The sequence below is a fragment of the Chiroxiphia lanceolata genome, chromosome 13 (genome assembly GCF_009829145.1).
Source record: "Chiroxiphia lanceolata isolate bChiLan1 chromosome 13, bChiLan1.pri, whole genome shotgun sequence".
NCBI classification, from domain to species: Eukaryota; Metazoa; Chordata; class Aves; order Passeriformes; family Pipridae; genus Chiroxiphia; species Chiroxiphia lanceolata.
Window position 1 is genome coordinate 8,328,774 of NC_045649.1, and position 12,211 is coordinate 8,340,984.

The 12,211-nt window shown below is 52.5% G+C and overlaps 1 protein-coding gene across 3 annotated transcripts in view; it reads right to left on the reverse strand.

Annotated features, from left to right (window-relative positions):
* ANKRD11 (ankyrin repeat domain 11) overlaps window positions 1-12,211 on the reverse strand; it is a 134,706-nt gene that overhangs the window by 16,593 nt on the left and 105,902 nt on the right. For all 3 annotated transcript variants that reach the window (XM_032701222.1, XM_032701223.1, XM_032701224.1), the window contains exon 4: window positions 9,261-9,399. In XM_032701222.1, coding sequence (XP_032557113.1) covers window positions 9,261-9,399 — 139 coding nt within the window. The remainder of the gene's footprint in view (window positions 1-9,260; window positions 9,400-12,211) is intronic.

A 12,211-nucleotide genomic window follows, 5' to 3' on the forward strand; every position in this document is an offset into this window, starting at 1 on the left:
CAGCCTCATTGGCATAAAAGTAACAATCTTGCAGCCCCAGCTCTGCTCATCCAACCCCCTTTGCCATTTGCCAGACTCGATGTGGGTCACGGGCACGCGGTCACTGGGACAGAGCCTGCTGTGCCTCAGTGCAAAGTCCAGTGGGTCAGGTGGAACCGCCAGCGGACGGGGTCACGCTCGGCCACCAGACTCTGCACCACAGTACAGGTTTCCTCCTTCACCCACCAAGCTACAGTGGAGTAAAAGTCTCCAGCAGACGAGGGCAGCAGTGTGTGGGGATGCCTGCACTGCTTCGGCTCCGTTCCTGCCACTCCAGCTCCTGCACTCCCGCGGCTGAGGCACAGGCAGCTCCAGAAGCCTCCTCCCTGCACCATGTGCAGAGCTACCATCCCCTGCTGCTCAGATCTCACCTGGAGCAGGTGATTTCCATCGACCCCTGCTCCCGGGATCCTGTACATTTTAAAAAACAGACTGTCCCAGGGAACCTCTCAGTCAGAGAGCATGGCCACCCCTCTCCAAACCCCTCTTCTTACTGCCCAGGAAGCTGTGGCTGCCCCATCCCTGGAAGTGTTCAAGGTCAGGTTGGAAGGGGCTTGGAGTAACCTGGTCTAGTGGAAGGTGTCCCTGCCCATAGCAGGAGGATGAGCTTTAAGGTTCCTTCCCACCCAAACCATTCCATGGTTCTATGAAATACAAGCCCTGGAAACACATCTGCATTGAAGAAGAATCCCAGTCTACTCTTCTGAAGCCACATTTTGGTCATTCTGGCAGCTGTAACAGAGCTGGAAGATGAAATCAGATCACAGGAAAGTGGGCAGTTTTTTAATGGCTTAAAATAAAATTAAACCCAGTATGCTTACGGGAAGAAAACAACTTCACCCAGACAATCCCAGAAGCCACATTGCTGCACGGTGTGTCCTGCCAGGCACACTCAGCCTGAGCACAAGGACATCTGACCCATGTGCGCAGCACCTCTCTGCTCTTCCTGAGGCTCCGAGTTGCTGCTCCAAGTTGCTTAAATCCTGCTCTGCCAGGCCTGGCTTCTCCTCAGCCTTTGTCACCTCCAGCCCTGCCCCAAAGCCAGGCATGGAGGTGCTTGAGGGGTCACACCTTGCAAGGCTGGTGCCACCCGGCAGTGTCCCTGAAGTACACGACTCCCAGAGCTGTACGTGGCAGAGGGCTGCTCCCTCAACTGGGAGCACAATTCCTTCCACAATTAGAATGGGAACATTTTCATTAATATCCCTCGGCTGCTGCAGGTTGTCAGCACGAGCTTGGGATTTGCAAAAATTGATTATTGAGTTCAACCGAAACCCCTTAAACTCCTATTCATTCTGCAGTTACAGAAATTTCCTCCTCCACAGAACATTTAACATTAAGAAGCATGTGATCAACAAGATAAAAATAAATTGGAAAGCGACTGCTGTGTTCTCACTTGCTGTGGTGAGGCAGCGAGGGCTGGTGGAGGCAGCCGAGGACTCAGGCTCGTGCTTCCCAGTGGGAAGGGTTCAAGGCCAGGTTGGATGGAGCTTGGAGCAACCTGGTGTAATGACTTACCCTTAAGTGTGGGTCATCACACCTGGTCTAGTGGAAGGTGTCCCTGCCCATGGTAGGGGGTGGAACGAGATGAGCCTGAAGGTCCCTTCCAAACCAAACCATTCCAGGATTCTGGCATTCTATGGCTCCCAGTGTGGGTAGTGTGGCAGTCCTGGATCCCTGCGTGGCACAACCCTCTGGTCACAGAAGCAAGACCCATAAGTGGCTCTGAAACATGAGGAGGAGGATGGAGACAGAGCTTCTCCCAGCATCCTGGACAGAGCTGCTTCCCATCCTCATCCTCAGCAGAGTCAGGGTCCTGCCTGGTCCCTGGCTGGATCCCCCAGCCCTGGCTGGTCTCAGGCTCACAGAGTTGCACATGGGTCTTATTTCAGCCGAGATTTTACTCAGAATTGGCTTTTCAGCAGATTTAAAGGTGCCCCTGCACAGAGATCTCTAGTCAATGGCTCCGTGTGCCTGCAGCTCCCACAGGCTGCTCCTTCTCCTCTAATTAAACACATTTCTGGAACAGCTTTTGCAGGAAGATGGAGTGAATGGAGAGAAACTCACAGTGGGTAAATACCTCAAGCAGACAGAATAAAGCCTATTTCACACTCAAACCCCTTCAACAAGCACAGACCCCCAAGTTATGAGGGGGTGAGCAGACAGGGAGCCCCCAGTGCCCATCGGTAGAGGCGGTGGCTGGACTGTGCACATGGATTCCAGCAGAAGACCACGGCAGCCCACGGATGCTCTGTGAGCCTGGGATGAGCCACACCTCCATGCAGCTATTTTTAAAGCAGCTCGTTTGCTGCTTCAGCCCTTCTGCAAACCTCCTGAGCACAGCCTCAGCCCTGGTTTTATTCGGGGATCCTGCTTGGCTCTTCCCTCATGCTGACGCCAGCAGGAACCGCGTGCGCAGGCTTAAAGGGGAAAGCAGGTTCTGAGCAGAGCTGCCGAGCCCAGCCAGGAACTGCTCCTGCCTTTCATCACATGGAGCCTGAGAGGCTGCAAAGGCAGAACAGGAGCAGATTCCCAGGACAAACGGGTCTGAGCATTTCCCTGAGGGTGGTTCTCATGCCCAAACAAGACTCGGGGCAGTGCTGCAACAGGGAGCACAAATCTGGGGCTGCTGGAAGTGCATCGGCAGCTCCATGGGATCCCAGGGCAGCTTGAGAGGGATTCAGTGCTGCTAGGCTGGCTCTGTGTGCAGGGCAGATACAGGCTGAACCCTGGCCCTATCCAAAATGGAGAGAAGCAGGGAAGGAAGGAGAACAGGGCAATGATGGAAAACCTCTCCAAGGTTTCTTGAGCCTGTGCTACAAGATACCGGCAGGTCGTGGGGATGTCGGAGCTGCACGGCTCCTCACTCCCCACACATGCAGAGAACCCTGTAATGCAAAAATCATCTGCTTCCACTGCTCCAACATGACAACACACGCATGGAAGGTGGAACCCTGAGGAAAAATACCATTTCCAAACCAGCAGCTCACGTCGAACATCTCTGGCATGGAGACACCAAGTGCCGGCTCACCGGCAAACAGGGATTTTCAACAGTTTCCGTGCCGAGCAAGCAAACAACCAGGAGATCAATAAGAATAAATTAGAGGAGCACAGACAGCAACAGAGACTGCACTGCACCCCTGAGACCACGCGGGCTCTGCTCCCCCCAGCCTGGCCCAGCCTGCGTAAGAGTGACTCATTCCTGCTGTAGAACTTGGAGGGCATAAAACATTTTGGAGCGTGTTGGCTCAAGGCAGGGAAGAGCAGGTCTGGCCCAGCACCGTGGCCTGAGGATGCACTCACAGGGCACCTGCAATGTGGGCCAGCGACTCAGGAGTAGAAAGGTTGACAGCAGCATGGTCCCACCATATCCCAATGCTCCAGGGAACCCCAGAATTGAAGGACATGCAGGCTGGGGTTGCTGAGGGGAAGGCTGGAGGTGGCAGAGAGCCCAGCAGCAGTGGCGTGGAATGGGAAGCAGCACCATGGCACAGGTGGATAAACTAGAGAGGGCAGCAGGACAGGCCAGGAGAACACCCAGTGGTGAAGAGCTCAGTGAGGAGGGCGAGCAGGGCTGCATGGAGACTCCCAGAATGCAGAGGAACACATCTTGGGCTAGGGGGCTGCACCCCAGGGCTGGTGCTGGGGGGGCACCTTGGCACCAGGAGGTCATGGACATGCTGATGGACTGGGGGGCAGAGCCAGAAGGTGATCTGGTTTATCAAACAGGTGCCAAAAAGGAAACCAATGAGCAAAATGAGAAGAAAAGCAGGGTCTGCCTTGGCAGAAGAGTAAGGAAGGCACCCTGAGCCACTCCTGTACAGCAGGAAGCTGGTTCCTAACCTGAGAGATGGAGGTCCAAAGCCAGAGCCTCATCCTGCACTCCTGAAGGATGGCGGAGACCTTGGCTCTGAGGTAGGAACAGAGAGAGGTGCTGGCAGGAGGAACAAGCCCCTTTATAACCACATCAGGTCACTGTGTGGAGCTGAGCCCACCATCCCCACTGCTCAGCCTAGCTCCTCAGGGAGCTCCCCACTGGCTGCAGTATTTTAAAACATAATTTGACTAGAGAGGTTTAATGCTGTGATCCAAATCCAGGTGTTCTCCCTACACCTGTAGGCCAGACCCCACAGTTGTGCCTAAATGCGTAAAAGCAGCTCCTCCCTAGTGGCCACTGGCTCCCAAACTGCTGCAAGAGGAGCCCAGAGGCTTCATCAGAAACAACAATCTCCATGTTAAACAAGAATAACTCTGAGAGAGACCAATTTTCGGGTTCTAACTGTTCATTTCCCACGAAATAGAAAGAACTGGAAGAGGGAGGACGGGGGAGGAAGGTTATGGCCAGCCCTCCCCCTCCTGGAGCCGGGGCCAGGACACTCTGCAGACAGCGCTGATAAAAGCTCTTGTATTAAGGAAAAAGCCATCATTGATAGATTTTTGGTTCACAGAGACACAGCACACTGCAACCTCTCCCTCTGCATGTTAAGGAGGTGATGAGGGGGGAGGAGGGAGATTTATGGCAGCTCCCATCATAAAACGACCTGGTTTTCTGCGCAGCCCTTCCCAGATGGCTGCTGCACACGGGGAGTTTCTCAGGGTGATCTGAAGGCTGGTGTGAGCCAGGCTCTCCACACTGTACCAGCATTATGGAGCCCAGCTAGGAAGGGAGAAGCTCTGACATTCACTCTCTCCCTGTTGCTAGGTGAGAACAGTTCCTCGACTATTTTAGTTAAAGGATTGAAATTACACAAGCAAAGAAAGCCCCGATGCAGTGCAGCCCCTCAGAGCCCCCAGCTGCAAACACCGGAGCACAGCCAGCACAGGGAACGGCACAAATAACACTTTGGGATGCAGATGCCTTTTTTAATAAGCCAGCAATTTGCTTCTCACGGATTCCCTTGCCAGCCTTCCTAACTTGGGACTAACGAGCCCGTTCCCAAACACTCGCGGGCATTAGGCAGCAGCCGGCTCTGGGAAAGGATGGTTTGGGTCAGCTGATTCATCAAGCATTTTCTAACCTACTAATTAGCGTCACGTAACAACCTCAGGGGATTAGAGAGGAGTTTGAAGTTCCAAGGCCAGCTCCTGCCAACCATACTCACAACTGGCCCTCGTCCATCCAGCACCTCTTGGGCCACAAGCCCCCAGCTCAGCCCTGGGCTCCCAGAGAGACCTCGGAGCCAGGGAAGGTCGGTGTGGACAGAGCAACTCAGAGGGCTGGTGGGGGTTTGTCTCTCCCTTCTTTTCCTGAAAGCACCCAGGGAGGGAGCTGGACATACAGGGAGGGAGCTGGGCACCCAGAGAAAGAGTTGACACCCAGGGGGGGAGCTGGGTACACAGGGAGGGGGCAGGGCACCTATCACTGCTGCAGACTACCAGCTTTGCCCAGCCTTGCTCAGGCCTTCCCAGCTCCCAAGGAGAGCTGTCGGAAGCCAAAATTAACTCGGTGTACTCAGAGATTTGTACTGAGCCCCAATTCTCCCTGTTGATGACTAAAGCCCTGGAAACCACAGCTGCACCTCGAGCCAAGGGACTCAAGTGACAGCAGGACATCCAGCTAAGGAAAGCACCCGCAGGAGGAGTGGGCATAAGGAATTCTGCACTCCACGCATCTCACAGCTGCTCCCCAAGCAGCGTTACCTGTCCCACTCTGCATTAAGGGACCTGTTGGTGCGAATCCGTCCCCTCGGGAGCCCGGGGGAGGTGGGGAGCGCCGGCCCCACGCCGGCAGTCTGGTGCCGTTGAGTCAGCCCATGACTCAGCCGTGGCTCAGCGCCGGCACCGCTGCGCCAGCCGCCCGTGCCCATCTCTCCCACCACCTCCCCACAGGTGCCTTCCCAGCAGGACTGCCCTCTCTCCCTGCTGTCCGCTCTCTGTGTGCTTCTAATACCACAATTATCAAGTATTAATTTATTTTAAAGCCTGAACCCCCCCTGGTGCAGCACAGGGATGAGGAGCTGCAGGAAACCTCCCAAGTTGCTGGAATTGCTGGGAGAAGAGCTGGCTGTACTTGTTTGGTGGCTGCCAGGCAGCACGTAGGCTCCCGGCAGTGCCTGTGGATGTGGGGAGATGCTGCACGAGGGAAAGAGAAGGAAGGAGGAGAAGTCTGAGGCACAGAGATGCTGCTCCCACAGTGCTGGAGCTGTAACATGCACAGTCTGGAGGCTCACGGCTTGATGCCATTTTTTTTTTCTCAAAGACAGTTTATTTAGTTAACTCTGAGGAACCCAAGAGCCAGATTTGTTGCTCTAGAAACCATTTTGAAGGAAATTATTTAAAAAGATTTAGCACTGAACCAACCATATCCAAACTGTACGCTTAGAGCAGTGCTGGCCAGCAGCGCCTCTGGGGCCCACACCACAGAATCATGGAAAGGTTTGGGTGGGAAGGGACCTTAAAGCTCATCTCGTTCCACTCCCTGCCATGGGTAGGGACACCTTCCACTAGACCAGGTTGCTCCAAGCCCCATCCAATCTGGTCTTGAACACTTCCAGGGATGGAGCAGCCACAGTTTCTCTGGGCAACCTGTGCCAGGGCCTCACCACCCTCACAGGGACAGAATTTTTTCCTAACACCTGCCCTCAAACTGCCCTGCATCACTGGCTGCTGCCCAACACCTGGCCAGGATGGGTTTTGCTGCCCTTCCATGGCAGACAATCCCACCTCTGATGTTTCTCACCCCATGATCGGAGCACCCGTGTCAAGTCTGAGCCAGAGCTGTCCGGGAAAACAGCAACACACACCATGCTAAGGAAAATGAGTCACTGCCACACATCAGGATGAGGATCCACGCCATTGTTTAAACATTTAAAGAGGAGGAAAAATATCCCACTAGAGGCAAGGAGAGAGCTGTGCTAGCTCCCAGCTCTCACGTCCTTCCAGCTGAATTCCACGTGGCTGTGGAATATCCGTGCACCCCCCCCTCACACACACACAGAGAACACACACAAAACAGGCCCAGGAAGCACGACCACGTTACATAAACCGCCCAGGGTCAGCCAGAGAGATGGTGCAATCCCGCTCCTCTGAGGGCTGGGAGCAAAGCTGAGGAGCAGAACAAACAGCAGCAGCCTCTCCCTCCTCTGGGAATGCTGGGTGGGCGCATGGCAGTCCCTTTTTTCCACACAAAAGCCTGTCCTGCACACCACACACACTTCAGTGTGTACAGCACACGTGTGTCCTCAGCCAAGTGCCACTGGTGGTACCAGCACAGGCTCGGGGGGACCCCTCCAACCCTGGAACGTGCAACATCTGTGCACCCACAAACATGTCGCCACCTGCCTCTATGTCAAGCCAGGCCAAGGAACAGACGGGTGTGAGACACTCCACTGTCACAATGGGGTGGTGCAAGAGAGCAAGGTGCCAGGGAGTCTTTTCCTATCTCCACTAAGTCTTTTCCCATCTCCAGCATCAGATTCCTGGAGTAAATGATCTCAAAGAAGAGGAACAGGCTCCTGCTAAGCATCAGTCTGACTCTGCACGTTGATCTGCAGCTCCCTGCTGGTATCTCCAACCCAGTGGCTGAGTCACTTCCTCTCCAGTCCCCACCAAACAGGTTGCTGATAGTCTCCTACACCTTCCCTGCACTTTCCCAGATTTTGTGGGAGCCCAGTTTGTCTTTCAACGGGCCTGTGAGTGCCACAACCCTCTACAGGTCTCCTGTGGGAGCTGGGCTGCTGCTGCCCCTCGGCTCACCTGCTTCCCCAGGAAGGACAAGCTCTGGAGAGGAAGGGGAAGAGCTCTGGAGAGGAAGGGGAAGACATGTCCGGAGATAAGAGTCACACAGCTGCAGAAATCAGAGGGATAATGCGAGAGCCCCCAGGCAAGGGGGTCTCACAGTCTGCTGCTACTCCCCAGCAGCCACAGCCTCTCTCCAGCAGCTCTCTGCTCTTTTTTTCACTTGGTTTCCTTCTTGCTGCTGCCAGCCGAAACATTTCCAACATCTCTGCAGCCAGAGAGAGGCCAGAGCCCTCAGAAAAGCAAATCCCTGCTGCTGGGGACCGTGGCAAGCGAGCTGGCAGAGCCCTGCTGTGACGTCTCAGCTGTCACGAGGGTCAGACAGTCCTGCAGCCAGTTTGGCCTTCAATTCTCAACCAAGTATTGAACATGGCAGAAACACCCTTGACAAAAAGCAGAAGCTCTGGCTCTGGTTAATCAGCTTTGCCTCGTCCTGGCCACCTCCCCTCCAAAGGTGACACCCCACATGAGACACCACAGCACCCCAAAACTTCATCCCTGTGAACAGCCATCACATTTAACAGAATTAGTTAATTTTTTGAAACTTTCTCTCCAGACAGGGAGTTCAGCAACACAAACCCATGGAAGCACCAGGTCAACCTCAGGATGCGTCACAGTGTGTGTTCATCCATGAACAGCCCTCACCAGTGGCACTCCTGGCCCTTCCAAATCTGCCCTCCCGAATTCTGAACCAAAGGAGACACATCCCGTATCAGATCACCTCCCACACTCACCAGAGAGCAACACGAAACACAGCCTTGGTACCCTTTTAAAGCACATTCCCAACTTTCAGCTGGTTTTATCTCTTTGCACAACCATTTTACCTGACCAAAACTATTTCCAAGCACAGATTTCCTAGGAATGTACAGGAAAGACCCACGCAAACCTCTGCCCAGAAATCCACAGACCAGTCCCTTACAACCAAACAACACTATTTTCTCCACATCCAAGCTTTGTGACAGCTCTTCCCAACTCCTCATAAATCCAACAACCTTCAACATCTGTGAGTAGCCATGCTGGGCAAGACTGGTGTGTACCAGCCACTCTTCTGCCACGAGACTGACCTGCTTGACCAGATTTTATTTGTTGGTTTCCTTTTAAACAATACTGAGCTTAGTTTGCTTATTTTCAAAGTTCTCACAAGCAGGCCCAGCTCCATGGCTTGTCCCAGCTACAGTTCCTGAACCAGGATAGTAAGAAACAGGGAGAACAGAAAACAGCTGAAGGAAGGGTGTCTCCTCACACAGCCACTGCCTGGTCCACCTAGAAACAGCACCAAGAAGGGCTTTAACCCACTGAGATCCAGATGTGCACACAGCAGTTATCCAACCCCTATCCACATCCTCTTCCTCCAAAAAAAAAAAAAAAAAAAGCAGGAAACTTGATACAACACTGCCATATGGATTGTCTGTACCCTGGATCCTGTATGCTCCCCACCAGCCCCAACACTCACATTTTGAGGGTGGAATACGGCATTTCTGTACCTGTATCCGAGTCTTTTTGATCTCCATTTGTTCCAACAGTGAAAGGCAACTTGCGTTTGGTCGCTCGCTCTTTCACCTCTTTGCCGCCATCGCTCCGGTCCAACTTTGGAGTCTTGGTTAGAGAAACTTTATCTTTATCCTGGAAAGAGAAGAGACCAGATTAACAATTCTCTTCCCCAGACTGAGTTCACCTGATCCCCCAAATCCCACACTGGCCTCACACAGCACCTCTTTTCTTTATACTGTGAATTTCCAGCATCAGGGTTTGCCAACGCAGCCTCCACCAAGATAAAAAGCTCCAACAAAGCCAAAAGAGGCTGCTGTGTGGTGCCAAATTCCAACCAATTCACGTAAAAAATGGAGTCAACACTTTATGTTAGGCTGGGGATGTGCCTGGCTGTGAGCATGGAGGGAAGGTAAGCTGGGATGGGGGAACCTGAGGATTTCTGACATGACAAAAACAACCCGTGTCCTGCTTTGTACCAGTCCTGTTTATTCAGGTTGATTTAGATTTTAATGTGAAGCAGAAATGCTGGGAACTCCTTGGAAGCAGGGAGAGATTTTGAAGGAACATCCTGAGCAAGGCAAAGTTACCAAGTACTGAGACAGGTGAGATTTTTCACGTGACCAGGGAGAGCTGGTTCACAACTCAAACTTCAGGAGTTCAGTGTGCCGGGAACACACAGCCCGAGGTCATGCCCTTGTGTTTTTTGTATGTGAGGAACAGTATTATTTTAAGCAAGCACTTCTGGATTGACCACTGTGCCCCTGCTCCAACAACAAGGGCAGCACAAGTGGTTTTGTGACAGATCTGATTTCAATAACCCAGTAAAACCCAGACCCTGAGCTTTAGAGGCAGAGTTAGATTAAATACAAGCACCTCAATACATTAAATCATGCCGGATTGTGGCCGGGAGCTCGGAGGAGCCAATCTAAGAGCATTCCCTTGTTTAGAGAGGCGCAGTCCCTGTCTGTCCCTGGCAGGTGGCCCCGGTGCCAGCAGTCACAGGACTGTGCTGTCACTGCTTCCTCTTCCCGAGTCTCTGTCTGGAGACCAGACTTCACCCACAGACGAAAGAGAAACCCCTGACTCGGCCCAAGGGGTTCAGTTTGCAGCATGACAGCCCCGTGGCTCTTCTCACTGCGCTCCAGTGAGGACGGAGGAAATGGGCTGGGGAATCCCTTTTTTGGTAAAGCAAGAGAAACAAACCTGCCTGACAGGGCTCTGCGGTGGGAGGGAGCCAAGGCACGTTCGGAGCCCCAGGAAGGGCAGCCCTGCTCCGGAGCAGCTGCCGAGCGCCAGCCTCAGCACCGGAGCAGCGGGACTGAGTCCCCACAGCCAAAATAAACACTCCAGCATTTCCTTTAAACCCTCCAGATCGAAATGCTTTTGCCTTGCTTTTTCTGAGGTGAACAAAAATAGTTGGGAATAACAAATGATGCCACTTCTACTGCCAGCTGCTGCTCTGAGGAGCTCCCATCACCTCCCAGGAATGTCGTGTTGTGAGCAGGTACCGTAGTCTGTCCCAATTCTATGATTCTATTATCAAAAGAATAAAATAAAACATGTATGTGTCACGAAAAAAAGCCACCAAATAAATAAAGCACCTTTTACCACACTGGTCATCCACATCCTGAACTTTTCCTTATATCTGCTTGGAAAAAGACATCTCTGAGCACTAAGGACATGAGTCTGTGCGGTTCCTGCACTGTGAAGTGGTTATGGCACCAAGGCTGTCAGAGTTCAAGGAGCATCTGGAAGATGCTCTCATACATCGGGTAGGTTTTCTGATGGATTAATGCTGTCCAGGATCTCTGCACACCCAGGAGTGAGAAAAAGGGAAGGACAGGTAAAAACGCACCTTATTCTAGAAAGTCAGAATCATAAAATTATGGAATGATTTGGGTTGGGAGGCACCTTAAACATATTCAGTTCCATCCCTTGCAATGGGCAGGGACACCTTCCACTAGACCAGATTGCTCCAAGCCCTGTCCAACCTGGCCTTGGACACTTCCAGGGATGGGGCAGCCACAGCTTCTCTGGGCAACCTGTGCCAGGGCCTCACCACCCTCACATTTAAAGCCATTGTTATTGCCATGTTGTTTAAATCTCCACTTTGGAGGAGGGAGAGAGTAGAGGAACTAGGGGAAAAACCTTCCCAGACAGCAGGGTGAGCCCAGCATGGAACTGGCACTGGAACTGTCTGTGTGAATCTTGGGCATGCTCGGGCAGCGCTTCCTTTGCATCCGCCCCAACGCTCGGAGCTGCTGATCCAGTAAGTTCAGCACAATTAAATATCACGGAGCAAAGGAAGCGGCAGCAGCCCCAGAACTGCTTTGAAGATTAATTTGTACAGTAGCACAACAATAACCTTTTCTACTAATTGGAGCAAGGGAGATCCAGACTCTGCTCCCCGCTGGAAAGCAGCAACCTGCTGGGGATGCCTGCAGCAGCAGGCAGGACATCAAGGCACTTGGAGAGTCCTATTCCTAAAAGTTTTCCTTTTCTTATTTTAAGCTTTACTTCCCTAATTATGTCCAATTTTGTAATGAAGAATGTCATCCTTTACTCGAGTAAAACCTGGTTTAACTTTTAGGTCTTCTCATGTTTAAAGAAAGCTCAGACTCATCAGAATCAGGTTTCACAAATGGAACAAATCCAAGTCAGAATCACGGAGTCCTGGAATGGTTTGGGTTGGAAGGGACCTCAAAGCTCATCTCATCCCAACCTCTTTGCCATGTGCAAGGGACACCTTCCACTACACCAGGATGCTCCAAGCCCCATCCAACCTGGCCTTGGCATTGAAGAGAAACTCGTATGAACATCTGTGTGTAAGAGTTAGGGCTCTCCGAGGCCAGGACAAGAGTCTAGGAATGGAGAACAGTTGAGAGCTCAGCAGCAGCAACAAGTTCCCCTTTGTAAGTGTTAATAAAAGCTGCTTTGGCAAAGG